Consider the following 15343-nt stretch of genomic DNA (forward strand, 5'->3'; position numbering starts at 1 on the left):
TTTTTTTTTAACCGAGAAATCCGTCTGTGACCCGCCCTTTGGACCAATCACAGCCTTCTAAACTCGGTGGATAATGGGCCCGCCCCTCTACCCTTCTCCACTTAAATACTGGGGTTTGCTTTGCATGGTGTGGGGCTTGAACCTGCGACCTAAGCCACAAATCCTCCACCTTTTGCCACTCAAGCTAGGCCTTGGGGGCAGCTAGGCACGGACTTGTAAGTGCAACTTGCAAAAAGTGACCGAATTGTCAATATCGTCTTTGCCTCTTTGGGGTGCCTTGGAAGAGAAAATTCAAAAATAAAGATTTGTGACAACCTACAATGAAGAAATTCTAGAGGAGAGTGGTGGAGGGAAGAGAGTATTTGTCTAAGAGAGAGAAAGTCGCACTATTGAAGTTTACCCTCTATGCTATTCTCACATAGGGCACACCACAACTATCACAGTTATAGAACATTGTGTGCTCCTTTAACATTTCATTGGATTTCCAAGACAGTTATAATATCCTCTCTATTATTCTCACTTGTTTATTTTTCTCTTTGTTTGCCTTTTAATTATTCATCCAATTTTTTTTATAAATTATTCATTCGTCTTTGTATCTTCATTTTTTACAACCTATGTGACATTTGGCCATTGTCAAGACAGTGAAATGGAAATACTTTACATAATCACAAATGCAATAGGAAAAAGACAGAAGCATCAGGCCATAGGACAAAGGAAATAACAACGAATAGGAGACTAATCACCTTTGCCATGGCAACTTGCTTTGACCTTGTTGGTCTGGTTTTATTTGATAAAACCCTAGACAATCGAGGAATTCCATCATTGATAGCATCCATATCAACCCCATTGGAAGCTGCATTCAACTCTGGAAAAGAGAACACTGGTTCACTTGGTTGATTTTCCGTGCTTTCCCCCAGTGGAGATTGCTCAGAATCATTATTTGCCTGTGAGGGCAATCTATGCGACTGATAAACTGTTCCAGCACCATAGTTGAAGTGACCGTTGACATGTGGTATGGAACGACCTGTTGTATTCTCACTGGTGGCTCTTCTAGAGCAAAGGCCACCCATTATTGTATAATGCTTCCACCTACTTCAATCTCGAGGTTTCCATCAACATTTGAGTCAAAAGTTCATAAATGCCTTGAGAAACTTCTGCAGCAGAGTACCGATATCAACAAAGCTGCTTGACAATACGCGCTCAAATGTGTCTAAGCTAAACCAAGAAGATCCTCGAATTCAGCTGCATGATCAAATTAACTATCAACTCTGAGCATAGGTACGATCTAATTCAACTGACACAAACACAAACCACAACATAAAGAACAGAATATCAAAAAAGCACGTCTCTATATCTCAATAAATTAACAATAAACAAGCAATGCAAAAACCCAATTTGCAGGATATACAGAATACTTAATGGCATCCAAATGGGAGAATGTACAAGATTATTAGCAAAAGATATCAAATACCACCAGCATGTTGCCAGTAGAAACACCACAGCTCATAGAACACTACAGGGGAATCCAATGTTCTCAACTTGAACTACATAGTACATATAATGTAAAATAATTTCAAGAATCTATACTAAGTTTGCACTCACTTCCACAAATAAGCAGGACAGCTACTACTACAAAAATCCAAGATCCACCTCTATAACATGAACTATATAGAAGTAAGTCAAAACACGCTAGAAGGGTCTAAAAGATCACAACTTTACCTCATCAGTCAGCAAGAAAACAAGAAAAAGAGACCGACACAGTCGCATACTGAATAAAAACACATAAAAACAGCTGTCTAATAAAGAGGCAAAGCAAGCTTACCAAGTAAGATACAAAGGGGAAACAAAAAAAGATGATAACTTGGATCTGAACAAAGACACAACAGATTCTAATAACCCCTTTTTTCAACGAAGAACAAAATACACTTGATTAAGGGAGAAAAAAAGGGTAATACAAGTGATTAGTAGCTTTTTTTGCTTAATGGGTGTTGGATTTTTGGAGAGTAAAAGGTCGGGAAGAGAAAGCTGGGTCAAGAATAATGGCAAAGAAGTAAGCAAAGAGACCCCCAAGTCAGACACGATAGAGTAGGGAAACTCTCTCTCTCACACATACACACACACAGAGTTGAGTTATCTATGTTCTTGAAAAACAAACAACTTCGCTCTCAGCGTTGAAGTGTTTTTAATCATATTTAACAACAAATTGAGTTTGAGTTTGAGTTCAACTTTTTTTTACTATGTTTTTATCAAAAAAAAATTGTGTTTTATATTTATTTATTTTTTGTAAATGATTATAGTTGTAATATATATTTATATCAAGTATACCAAAGTGAATAAATAGTGAATATTTTAATTTTATTATACCAAAAATACCTCTTTATACGACTTTCAACACTTTCGTATCTATTACTAATAAAATAATATCCCGCTTTAAACACCATATACCCCCATTTTCTTACCCTTCCTCAGTTTATATTACTTAACCCCTATATTTCATTTTATTGGTTTAATTTTAAAAATCAAGAAAATTCTATTATGTTTTTTCCTTTTCTATTCTATATAGTTATTTAATACTATTATTAAAATAGGAATAGTAGTCAAATTTAGAATCTCAAAATATCATTAATAAAATCAGTTAAACAAAATCATTAAAAATGTGATTAACGGGGAAAATTTAGTTATAGTTACGTGATAGAGTAAAATAATTGCCCCTACCCCCCACCCCTCAACGACCACGTCCACACCAAACCCAAACCGCACAGCAGGCAAGACGTCATCGTGCACTTGCTTTGCTTTTTGTCTTTTCAATGGTCAAACCCCAACGTGATATAAATTCAATTTTCCCAAGGTAATTATTAATTACCTCAACGAAGTCATTATTACCATATGCTCATGAATTATAATATTATCGTCAGCACCTTTTACCATGAGTTCTCAATTACCACAGTTGGTTTTTATAATTTCAGTGCCACTCGCCCCCCTCGGAGCTAGCTCTCACTCGATATTCTAAAGTCATGAACTCCAAATTAACTTTCATGATTAATAATTTGGAGTACAAAACAGTGAATATTCAATCTTTCTGCTAAAAAAATGATGCAATTAATTCATTTGATGCTTTAAAAGAAATGTACTCAAAAAGTAAGTTGCAGACACTTTTCGTTAGTACACACTACTGAAACACATCAAATTACCCACAAATGTTACATGACAAACAACTCACAATGCCGCCTTCAAGATAACCATTAACCATATCCAATTCAGATGATAACTGGGAAAGTTCCGAATATTCTCAAAAGGAATCTAAATTTTCACTAAGGCCAGAGAAGTATACACCACCAGACAAGCTCGAGATGCATTCACTTAAGAGCAGAGTTAAGGGAACAGAAAATTAAAGAAAAACTGGCAAAGGAACAATCGTACACATGGAATTACAGCATAGACCAGGAATTCATAGAGCCTGATCTCTAGAAGTCAGTGACACAATCCTTGCAAATAGATGTGCGTAGAACTAGAATCTCCTCCTGGGACTTCTAGAACGATGACTACGTGGTGACCTGTAAGGATGAGGACAGCTGCATGTTAGTCAATACTTCTTCAATGCAGAAACCATATAGGTGATGTTCCAAACATTCAAACACAGATTTTGCAGTAATGTAGTCAGATAGGAATTTCATTTTCTATTTTGGAATAAGAAATAAAGATCTATCATAAAAAATGAATATTTATCATATAAAGGGAAGTATCTAAAAGGACAAGGATAAACTTTCCTCTAAATTGACTCAAGAGAGCAACAAGTTTCTCGCAAGTCAGTAGTCTTCCTATCAGCTCAAAAAGTCACGAACTGACTAGAAAATCCTCTTAACTCTTCCTATTTTTCTAACATTATGAAGGGGGCACCAACAACTAAAGTTGGTATTTACAAATTGATGTGGCTGAGCAACCCAGTTATTAGTCTGTAGCTTCAACAATTACTAGCAGAGTCATGACATTTTGCGCATAACAAAGACAAACTGAAGCATCCTATGTTCTTTTTAAAATGGATACATTAGAAACACCTTTACAACTGCTTGGTACCTCGGAGACACTGCTCATCTGTAATAACTAAACAAGGGTTAACAAACTTCCAGGAAACAGATGCAGACTTACATCATTCTGTAATAGAGTCCTATTTATAACCAGGTTATGTGTGAGTTCATCATAAGGTATCCAACTCCCTTTTTGCCAAAAAGGAAAATCCCCAACAAGACACGTGTTAGTTTCGAATGGAAAATGTGAAGTGCCTATCCTATATTTGACTATAAATGGCAACCCATACCCCACACAGACACATTCCTAGTGTTTTTTGCACCAATTCCACCACCTGTGCACCCCTCTCCAAAAGCTAAATAAAAGCCCAAACTGCTCTAGGGACACCTATCCATGGGAGGGTGGGAAATGCATAAATCTTCAGACAATATTTTGTGACCATAATGATGTTAGGAAAACTTAATCCATCACTTCACATGTTCATACAACCATAGCAATCATATGTATATTGCAAAGCAAATAGCTCTCTAATTGCTGGCGAACTTGACAAATAAACCCGATGAGAAGTCTGATAAGAGTTTGCAGTTTGTCTACTAATAAGGCTACTGAGAACTAGTTTTAATCATTGAGCTAATCCTACTCAAACTTCTGCTAAACAGTTTTGGAACTTTTCTAGTTATGTATTGAGGGATAAGTTCTCAATTTTTGCCTACAATATGATCAATGGGAAACCTAATTCAATGATCTCAGCTGGGATTTGACCAAAACTAGATCAACAGTAAGAGAAAATAAATCAAACAATTATGCTTACCCTCAGAAAACAGGGAGCAAAAAAGAAAATTTAAGCGAACTGAAGGATACACTGTCCATTACCTCCACAGAGAAATGCTCTGATAGAAGTAAAAAGCTACTATAACATCATAGAACAAAAAATGAGGCAAAAAATTAAGACAATTTTGATCCGCAAGCTATCCAGCTGCCAGCCATTTAAATAAAATGGAGTCCTAGTAATAGGTGGTTGTCATTTGATTCCACACACACACAACTGACAGCTGAATCATGGGATACAGGAAATGGGTTGGTAACTTTTATCAACAAAAAGCATATGAGGGAGGCAAGTGACAATTCCACTCCTATGAAGATGAACGCTATACAGCTAAACGACATGCATTATAGTGAAAAAGTTCACAAGAAAACAATTACTGTACATCATAACATTTATCCAGTTGCAAATGTTTAAAAAGTGGTTATTCCAATCTCTGCGAATAAATTTGAGACCCCGACTTGTTCTCAAGAAGAGGGTAAAAATCTATGCTTCTGGAAGAACATTTGCCCACATTGATTAAAAGTGAAAAAGTGCATCCTTGACTCAGGCAACATTTTTTCACAGCTATTTTACACACAAAATTACACTAATTGGATTAACCAAGAAGATACCTCCTCCTAGCATTTCTCCTTCTAAAAGGACCTTTGCTGAATGCCCAATCAACATGAATAGTCTGAGTGAGCAGCTCATTCCCATCCATTTCACTGATAGCTCTCTCTGCTTCTTCAAAGTTCTCATATTCAATAAGTGCATAACCCTGTCAAAATGGAAAACTTTATAAAAACTATACCACTCCAAACCAAGACAAACGCAGAAACTTAACTAAAAACAAAGAAAAGTATCTATCTGGACTCCCTCATAATTAACATAACATTGATCCTTTTTTATTCCATTTACGCCATTACAGATTCATCAAGGAAATGCTCTTACATAGTTACATGGAACAAGGAATGTCTGTCACTTATAATCTTCAACAAAATTTTCTTGATTGAAACAATTGTCATCATCCAAAATCTTTTGATAGGAAAGTTTATTAGATTAAAGCATACAATGGGAATGCAATTCATATAACATCATATGTGCAACACCCAGAACCCAAAGAAGCAGCTAAACATTCCGAGAAAGAAAAGAGCCAGTTCACCTTGACAAATCCAGAACGACGATCCAGATTCAAATGCAAATTCTTGATCTCCCCGAACTCACCAAATGTATTATGAAGATCATCTTCTTGTGCCTCCTCATTAACTCCAGTGACTAAAATAATCCATCCTTCAATGGCTGCAGATGTTCCCCTCATTAGGTCTCTACTACTTATTTAAACCTTTATTAATCTTACCGGTAATCTCAAAAGAAAAAATAAAGGGGGGGACACCATCCATGTCTGAATCATCACCTATCAGACATTTTGGGATGTTTATTACATCAGAATTGCATAACCTGAAAAATATCTCAGATACCCAGCACAAATTACATATTACTTCAGTGTTGGTGACCCAGCAATCAAACAACTAATATCTCCGACTAAAATCAGCATATTAAGTTCTGTTGGCCAACTTCTCTGACTACTTCAGCAAGTGCTGGAGACCAAGTTGAGCCGTTGAGGGTAAGTTGGATTAGCTATACAAAGCCAGCTCTCTCCTAAAAACTAAGCAACAACGACAAAGTGACAAATATACAGCCTACCATTAAGTGCTTCTTAGATGTAAATAAAATAATAGCTGGAACCCAATCCAACTAGTTAGCACATTTACAATGTAAACAACATGAAGCTGGAGGCTCATAAGCAAAATGGCCAGAGCAAGGGACCAAACAACACAGATATACATTAAGTACAAAAAAAATTCCCTATTTCATGATCTTTCTACTCTTTCTGAAAATGAAGACCTCAACTCAATAATCTTCAAGTTATTCCACTTTCTAAATAACGTAACAGGGTCCTACAAAGGTGAAGATAAGTACAAGCAATATTTGAGTGTTCCTTTCTCTAATTGTTTTTTTCTTCACACACAGATGAACAAAATCAACTTCTACTAGAAGTAGGTCCTAACTTCTTTATTCACTTCTCTAATTCTGCATGCTTACACAATGTAGGTGAAACCTTAACACGGTGTCATTCACAAAAGCAATTTAACATCGTTCAATTAATCAATAGCAGAAAATAAATTAAACCAAAACAGAAAAACATATGGAATGCACTCAATAAAACCACAAAAGCTCCTCGTGAAAAAATCTGCACAGATAACAGGGTGAACACCAAAACATTCAATTTTAGTCTTCTAAAGTTAGCTGTTCTCTAAATTCAAGTCTGTAAACCAAACTAAACACACTCCTTGCAGGGTAATTTCATAACACGGATTATCAACCTACAGCAGTTTTCCTTTATCCAAAACACAAATACCAAAAGAAAAAACAATTATAAGAACAAGCAGTTTCTAACCTGTTAAAATTAAGGTATCCTCAACCTAGATATTCTCTAAATAAAAGTCTCTAACCAGACTAAAACATTTCCTTAGAGACTCTTTACCCATTATCCCGACTTTCAACCTCCCGTCACAAAATCATAGAGAAAACAATTATAGGTAGCAAATTTTTAACACTAGCGCTTCTCTAAGTACAAATCCCTAACCGAACTAAAAAAACTCTAATTAATTACGTTAGATGAATTGTCAACCTGCTGCAACATTTTCCCCAAATTTGAACAAAATTCTAAAAAAAGGAAGTAGCAACTTCTTTTCGTTACATAAAAAAGATGAGTTAGAGTAGAAACTAACATCGTTCAGGTCCAGGGCCACCTTCGGAGTCAAGTGAATCGAATCGAGCAGAAAGGCGAGCATTCCTTTCAGCCTCAGCAGTCTCTTCACGGAAACCACGTCCTTTGATTTTCTTAGAAGCAGAAGAACCACCGCCGCCGCCTGTAATGGCTGATTTCAGCTTTGGCATCGGTGCCCTAGGTGATGAAGCGTCAACATCCTCGTCCATCAGATCGTCTTCCTCTGGCTCGAAATCGACAGCCTCCTCCGGGTTCGCCATTTTCGCCGCTGCAAAAAGAGAGAATTTGGGGTTTTGATTTGCTTGTTTCAACTGAATATAATAAAGTATTTTTATTGAAGCTGTGTCCAGGCAAAATGCTGGGTGATTATACTGGCGGAGAAGGGTTTTGGGGCCATGTGATCTTCCTAATCTTTTCGGGTCGGGTCGAAAATAAGAAAATATTTATCATAATTTCATAGTACCAAATTATTCGATTTGAGACTCTAAAATATACTTAGTCAAATAAAAATATCAAGATGAATGTGTAATAGATGGAATTATACTTGAGGAGTGTGGTGGAATGAATAAGATTCTTTTATCTTTAATTTGAAGTCTAGAATGTAAATAAGAAACTTCTAGAGTCTTACATGATGTGAATATAAATTAGTTGAATCAATATATTTTGAAATACAATTAGAGGCGGATCTAGAGGATACCACGGGTTCATCCCATCGGCAAAAAGTTACATGATCCATTAGGTTTAAATCTTTTTATGTATACATATAAATTTTGAACCTCCTAAACATAAGATTAGAGCTTGACATAGTAATTAAAGGGGTTTAAAATTCAATTTGACATTCCAAGTTCAAATCGTATCTGATTGAACTACATAATGTTAAAAGTTAAAGAAAATAAATATCCCGAGTAAACACACATGCTAAGCTTTTGTATGATATTGTATTGTTAAAGTCCGTTTGTGTACTCTTCTTGACAATTTTGTTATGGTGAATGAATGTGAAACCATAATTTAACTCCACTAAGCCACTAATTATACTTCTTTTTTTTTCAGAAGATATTAATGGGTCGTTTTGGTTCACAACTAATTACACCAAAGAATACCGTATCAGTAAAAAAATTCTGCATATGAAGTCCGAGAAGGATAGGTTCATTTGGTGCACTTTGTTAGCATCACTCATTAGCACCAAAGCGATGTCTTCTAATAACAGCACAACTTGATTTTATCAATGTTTAAGACATCTCTATTTTAACAAATCCGCCATACATTGAACCAACAATAAGCAGGTTACGATTAAGAGAGTGTTAAATAAGTTCCATTCCATTCTCTTTCCCTCTCTAAAAGCATATATATTTCCAAACAGAAATACAACATACAATATTTTGCACGTTTCTGCTTATTCCTACATGGTAAGAGCAATAAGAAACTCAAGTGGACCCAGCTGATTTTCTTCTTCAGCTCAAATTATTGTTTCCATTTCTTCTCATTTGTAAGCAACTACAGGCATGATTGCAGCAAGGAAGAACCAGTTGCATGGACCTTGCTGGAATACATACATTAAATGGTTAAAACTAATTTAGGAAAATATGAGGAGGAGAAAAAATGGGTGAAATCCAAACAAGTGTGAGTATTTGCTTCAATATCCAATTGAACTTCCTGACAGTGAAAAATTGAAAATTACCATTATGAACTCTCTTCTTCATTGGCTATCTGAAATGAGGTCTTCAAGTTCATCAATAATGGCATCATAGCAAAAGAGGTATTGCTCCTGTAATATACAATAGTAGTTTAGTACAGACATTCCGTGCAATAAGTACTTAAGAACCTAAGAGCAAAGATTAGTTAAGAATGTTGAAACACAGTAGTATAGATACTGAGGGTAAGTGTAACAAATACCAAAAGAGAAAAAGAGAGTATAGCGAATAAAATGCAAGACATTTAACTAGCTCTTAAACAAAAAATGAGGACAAAAGGACACTGGGGCAACTATATATAATTTTTTTCATGACAGTGGTGTCCGGGCCAGCTTTTGCAAACCTCGACTACTCCAACAGTTATCTGCTTGTGTAATATAAGTTGTATTATCAATTTCAATAACGAAGAGAAGCTGCTGTACCATGGTCTGAACCATCCCAATTCGCTGAGACCTAAAAATGGTTATTGTGTTAACGAGATCTAGAGCAGACTTATCTCCAACCAATATTCTTTGGATGGTATTATGGATTGCACAGTATGTTCCAGTCCTACCAATACCTGCACTGTGTAAGAGAATGAGATGTCAGGCTTTAGAAAGGATCAATTACAGAATCTTTAAAAGGCACATCTACAGGGATGATGATGACAGAAACCTGCAGTGCACCACAATTGGTCCAAGACTGGGTGGGACACTAAATGTTTGTTTCAGTATTTCACGAACAGCAAGAGTGTCCTTTGGAACTCCATGGTCAGGCCAGTCGGGATATTGAATGTGTAAAACACACAAAGGTGGTTCTTTTGACTGGCAAATAGCAAGGAGAAAACATCACACATTTATTGCCATTTCCCTCATAATATGGGCAAGAAATTAATGTTAACTACATGTAAGGATGACAAGTGAGTGGGAGAATTGGGCCACAATTACATACCATTGTAGAAACTACTTACAAGATTGCCAAAAGGTAATTCCACTAAAAGTACAAGGTTAAAGAAACCACATTTCTGAAATCATAATACGAAATAAAGCATTTGTACTGCAAAGTGAAAGACTTAAAGTTTTCTTTACTCCCAACAATAAAAATGCCAGAATTGCTTGAAAGAGATCGATAAGAGATTGCCGCAATAATTGTAGTACCAATTGTGAAGCCTTTTCACAGAAACAAGTAGTCTATTGCCACCTACTACATGGCAAGAGAAAAACTAGATCGGCTATAACAACATACCCAGTGTAATCCCACAAGTGAGGTCTGGCGAGGGTGGTGTGTATGCAGTTATAAAAGTAATTAAAACACAAGATAAAACAAAAATAAGTAGCATTCAAGTTGTCCTCATGTAAGGAAGAGGGGAAAAGGTGTTGTCATCTATCTCAAACTGTCAAAGATTGTAAAAGAAGGACCAAGAATGCAGGCAGAAACGATTCCACAGTAGAATAAAGTGCTACAAAATGGGACTTCGAAAATAATGAAGGAGGAGTGAGGAACCACCAAAGAATCTTTTCCAGACAATGCTGCTTCATTAGCATTGATAATTATTATCTATGCTTACTTTAAAAGTCTTGCTGCAACTAAAACAAGGCCTTGAAACAGACAAAAGGCAGGTTTCCAAAGCCATATCTGGATGGTTTACAAGCCAATCAGTCTTCCTGTTTGGTTTAAAATCAAACCTATATCCACAAAATGTTTGGTTTTAAAACCACTGGTTGAAGCTAGAGATGGAATTGCATCGATTATATACAAGAGGAGACAATGAACAAAAATGACACCATACATCCAATTGTTGTTGAAGGCAATACTGATGGAAATCATCATAAAATATTGCAAAATTTTCCCCATATGTTGCAATTCCTTCTTATTCTTGCCATCATAAAAAAAGAACCCAAATCTTGGGAGAACTTATGCAAAAAGAGCAATGCGTGATCATAGAGCTTTAAAGAAGGGTATCCTACAGCCAAGGACTCTTATTACTGGAGAAGAAGAGAGTATCAGTCTGGATACGTAAAATGGTGCAGAAATCAAAATATGTACATCAACAACTCTCACTCTCCATCAAATGAATCAGGAAAATAGTCTCCAGCAGGTTCCATATTCATGTCCAACATAATAAGATTCTTCATGCTCTTTTCCTTGTGTATAACACGGACAGAGAATAGTTTACTAACCTCAATATAGTTCACCTCCAGACATCGCAAAATCAATGAAGTCTGAGTCGTCTTTATCCACTTCGTAACAATACATATATTGCCAAATCTTCTGGGACCACCATCTGCCTGAAAATAATCCCCACACTTGACAATCTGCATTGCATTTTTCATAAAGAGGAAAAGATGAAATAGTCAAAATGACGCAATCACCAACCTAATCACTTACAAATGAAGTAAAAACCAACTAGAATAAATGCTTAAATTCGTTCAGAGGTTAACAGGTGATACAGGGTGATTGAAAGGAGACTAGTAGCCTCTCTCTTTGTGTGAAGAGTTGAAAATAATCCAGAATAAAGGTCATGAAATAAGGTCTCTTAGTTTCCTTTTTTCCATTTGGCCCGGGAAATTGTTTCTCAGCTACTCGGGTTTTAGGAAGATAGAAGGGAAAGAAGAACTTATTAAGTCCAAATTCCAATCCTAGAATAACCGCCAAGCCTTTGCATGTTAAACTTTGCTAATCCTTCTGCAGTTCAAATAACCAACAAAATCCAAGTATAACAGTTTTGAAACTAGAGAAAGACCACAAAAATAAATAAACAATCTGACAAGCTTATAAGAAGGGAAATCTAGGGCTTTTTCCCACGATGGAATATGAACTGCAATTGGAACCTTCCCCAACAGAAGCTGATTTTCTGCAAAAGTTATTCACCTACAAGCTTTATATTCCTCACAAGCTAGTGATCACATAATATCTTTAAGCACCACACTAGAAGTCTACTTATACCAACTCCATCAAAATATGCCCAAGCTCTGAAATAGTCCATAGGAAAAACATTCCCTACTCAGAAAATGACTAGCAGAAAGATTGACAGTGATGACTATATCAAATTCCAACAGACCTTACGAGATGGCTAAGATTTTTTTTCTCTACTGTTTCTTTTCCCCACCCTATCTCACCACTCAAAATATAGAAGAGTACATAGTAAGGGGCAAAGTATCTCAAGCAAAAATGCAAAAACGGTATCAAAGGTTCAGTTGCACCTTTCTGAAAGTATGAAAAATGCTAGATCTAATTACAATGGAGGATGAAAATCAAGAGATGAAAAAGGCAGAAAGGTTAGAATTTTACCTAGGTAGCAAATTTTGGATCAGAAGCCTTGTCACAAAAAATCTCAATTTTTTTCTTTCTGTCAGATGACAGAACAAGGATGTCTTGTCTTGTTAACATTACAATGCTTACCTGGTAATTTAAACAGTTGAATACCTTGTAGTTGTCAAACAATTGTGTAAGCATCACAATCACAGGACAGCGATGCTGGATTATCATTTCCCAGAAGTCTTCAAAAGTGTGCTGTAGCGGACCTTGTGTTGCAATAAACTGAGACACATCTTCGGATATCTACAACAAAAAGGAGCACTATAATGCTCATGAAGCAGATTGGTGGAAGAGAGCTTGACATTTTCCAAGAGAGTATGGAGAGAAAGTAGCATGGTTAACTAATTTCAAGTAATGGATGTACAAGTCTACCTTAATGAAGCTTGCATTTATATATCCTCTAGCTGGTGGGTCCAAAACAACCCTGTTATTGTCAACTGAGAAGAATGAAGCTTGATATAATTATTCACAGGTTATAATACACAACTTCAACATCAAACGAAGAATTAATAGAAACTGATCTGCATACATGGCAGAACATCAGTGTATCGATTTTTGCTAATGTTTGTGCTGTTCAAAGCCATTGAGCATCTACTCTTCATTTCTGAAGCTCTCATCCTAGTTGCCTGAGTCATAAGAGGTGTTCTTGGAATTCAGGATAATATCATGCTACTTGCAGAAAGACGAGATCTCAACAAATAAATAACAAACAAGCAAAACAAACAACATCATGCAACAACAATTTTCTCAAGACATAAGAGAGTTGTCCTTTGACATAAATTTAGCTCATTTTAAGTGGAGCCACCACCACCAGCATCCACCCGAAACATCATAAAAAAGATGCTCGGATTTTTTTTTTGGATAACTAGATTTAAATGAGAGCGGGAAACAATACATAAATGAACTCAATCATCAAAGAAGCTGCTCAATATTTTCCTAAAACTATCGAAAGGTGTTATTTTGCTTCATACAGACACTTAAGAGTTAAGACCACCTAACTCCCAATATGACTCCATTTAATATGTTCCAATGAATTTGTTGTTTGAAGCATTCAAACTAACGCAATTTGTCCAAGAATGGAACCACCTATGCGAAGAAGAAAAGTTGAGAAGTCCAATGACGATAGCAATTCATTCTTAGCATAAAAAGACTTGGTTTTTTTAATTAATATATGATAATATGACTGTGAATATCCAACTAAAAATCAAGTAATCACCACACTTCAATCAACTCCACCATATTCCCTAACTAGTTGAACTTGGAGTATGAATACTTTATATCCATCTCACTCTATTTGGATCCATCTCATACATCCCAAATTCAACATTTCGGGTGTGTTTGGTATGAAGGAAATAGTTTTCCAGGAAATAAGTGGATTTGTAACTTATTTTCTTGTGTATAGTACTTAGCAAAATATACTATACTAAAAGCATTTGTATATAATATAGACTAATACTATGGGAGGAGGAGGTAAAGATGAGGTGTGTTGGAGGTTTGGGAGGATACAATCAATATGAAATGCTACTTGTAGACCATCTATTTCTACACTGCAAATACACCCGGCAGCTTTGGAGGATTTTCTTGAGCCTTAAAGGCATATCCTGGACTATGCCTAGGAGAGTTACTGAGGCCTTGTACAGCTGGGAGGAGGCAGGTGCCCTTGCAAAAGACAGAACTAGATGGAGAATTATCCCTGCTTCAATATGGTGGGCAATCTGGAAAGAAAGGAATTCCAGATGTTTTGAAGGCATAGAAAATAGTGTGCAGGATGTTAAACTAAACTGCATTTTGTTGTTATGTTTTTGGTGTAATCAATTATACTCAAATGACACTGTCTCTATAGTTGATGTTCTAGACTCAATATAGAAATAGAGTAGGAGTGTCTAGAGTGCATCTGTATATAAGGTTTGAGTACAACCCATGTACTTTTGTGATATAATACATCGTTACCATTTTCAAAAAAAATATTTGTAAACTATGTAAAAAGTACTAAGTCACAATAATTGATAATTCAAAATGTTTAAAAGATTTATGAAAAACTTATGGTCAAAGATAGACTTGTTTGAATCTCGAAATCCGAAAAGTGCCACATAAAATGGGACGGAGAGGCAGGTGCCCTTGCAAAAGACAGAACTAGATGGAGAATTATCCCTGCTTCAATATGGTGGGCAATCTGGAAAGAAAGGAATTCCAGATGTTTTGAAGGCATAGAAAATAGTGTGCAGGATGTTAAACTAAACTGCATTTTGTTGTTATGTTTTTGGTGTAATCAATTATACTCAAATGACACTACCTCTATAGTTGATGTTTTAGACTCAATATAGAAATAGAGTAGGAGTGTCTAGAGTGCATCTGTATATAAGGTTTGAGTACAACCCATGTACTTTTGTGATATAATACATCGTTACCATTTTCAAAAAAAAAAACCAATTGAACAAATATCCTCCTCTTTTATCAAAATGCACAACATTAAATAACAATAAATTTGAGAAAGAAAGAGAGTATAATGCAAAAGGACCTGCAAAGTCATGAACTCTTGGCGGATATTTTCGGGAGCAGAAAACCTCTTATCCTTGAAGACTTTGAGTGCTTCCAAGCAACAACGCTGCTGATCACTCGACAGAACGACTCTCTTCGGAACTGAATCGTCGGAGAAATCGAAAGACTTGGGTGCTGACGACGACGCGGGTTTACCGGCGGGAGCCCTCACCGATCTCCGGCCCCGATTCCCAA

General features: G+C 36.1%; 3 protein-coding genes across 7 annotated transcripts in view; all 3 read right to left on the minus strand.

Annotated features, from left to right (window-relative positions):
- Window positions 1–2204, minus strand: part of LOC102597111 (uncharacterized) — a 12149-nt gene extending 9945 nt beyond the window's left edge. Inside the window, exons 1-2 of one of the 4 annotated variants that reach the window (XR_001474161.1) lie at window positions 1823–2204; window positions 744–1242 (exon numbers count right to left, since the gene is read on the minus strand). Coding sequence is in view for 3 of the 4 variants with exons in the window: in XM_006353571.2 (XP_006353633.1) it covers window positions 744–1070 (327 nt within the window). In the remaining variant the exon portion in view is untranslated. Of the gene's footprint in view, window positions 1–743; window positions 1295–1719; window positions 1782–1822 lie in introns of those variants that run through there. The other 3 variants (XM_006353571.2, XM_015311413.1, XM_015311414.1) reach the window with 3 other exon arrangements.
- Window positions 2205–3200: 996 nt separating this feature from the next.
- Window positions 3201–8103, minus strand: LOC102597437 (RNA-binding protein 8A-like). The gene is made up of 4 exons (XM_006353572.1): window positions 7624–8103; window positions 5994–6130; window positions 5464–5609; window positions 3201–3554 (listed from the first exon to the last, which is right to left on the minus strand). The coding sequence occupies exons 1-4, from the start codon at window positions 7880–7882 to the stop codon at window positions 3509–3511; spliced, it is 588 nt and encodes a 195-aa protein (XP_006353634.1). The 5' UTR covers window positions 7883–8103; the 3' UTR covers window positions 3201–3508.
- Window positions 8104–8886: 783 nt separating this feature from the next.
- The window catches only part of LOC102593594 (protein-tyrosine-phosphatase PTP1-like), a 6691-nt gene continuing 234 nt past the window's right edge, over window positions 8887–15343 (minus strand). The window contains exons 2-10 of one of the 2 annotated variants that reach the window (XM_015311416.1): window positions 15129–15310; window positions 13140–13236; window positions 12983–13047; window positions 12719–12853; window positions 11473–11607; window positions 9968–10116; window positions 9736–9877; window positions 9301–9387; window positions 8887–9162 (exon numbers count right to left, since the gene is read on the minus strand). In XM_015311416.1, the coding sequence (XP_015166902.1) occupies window positions 9319–9387; window positions 9736–9877; window positions 9968–10116; window positions 11473–11607; window positions 12719–12853; window positions 12983–13047; window positions 13140–13236; window positions 15129–15310 (974 nt within the window). In that variant the 3' untranslated portion in view covers window positions 8887–9162; window positions 9301–9318. The remainder of the gene's footprint in view (window positions 9163–9300; window positions 9388–9735; window positions 9878–9967; window positions 10117–11472; window positions 11608–12718; window positions 12854–12982; window positions 13048–13139; window positions 13237–15128; window positions 15311–15343) is intronic. The other variant, XM_015311415.1, reaches the window with a different exon arrangement.

This window comes from Solanum tuberosum, unplaced genomic scaffold (assembly GCF_000226075.1).
Source record: "Solanum tuberosum cultivar DM 1-3 516 R44 unplaced genomic scaffold, SolTub_3.0 scf00158, whole genome shotgun sequence".
In the NCBI taxonomy this organism is placed as follows: Eukaryota; Viridiplantae; Streptophyta; class Magnoliopsida; order Solanales; family Solanaceae; genus Solanum; species Solanum tuberosum.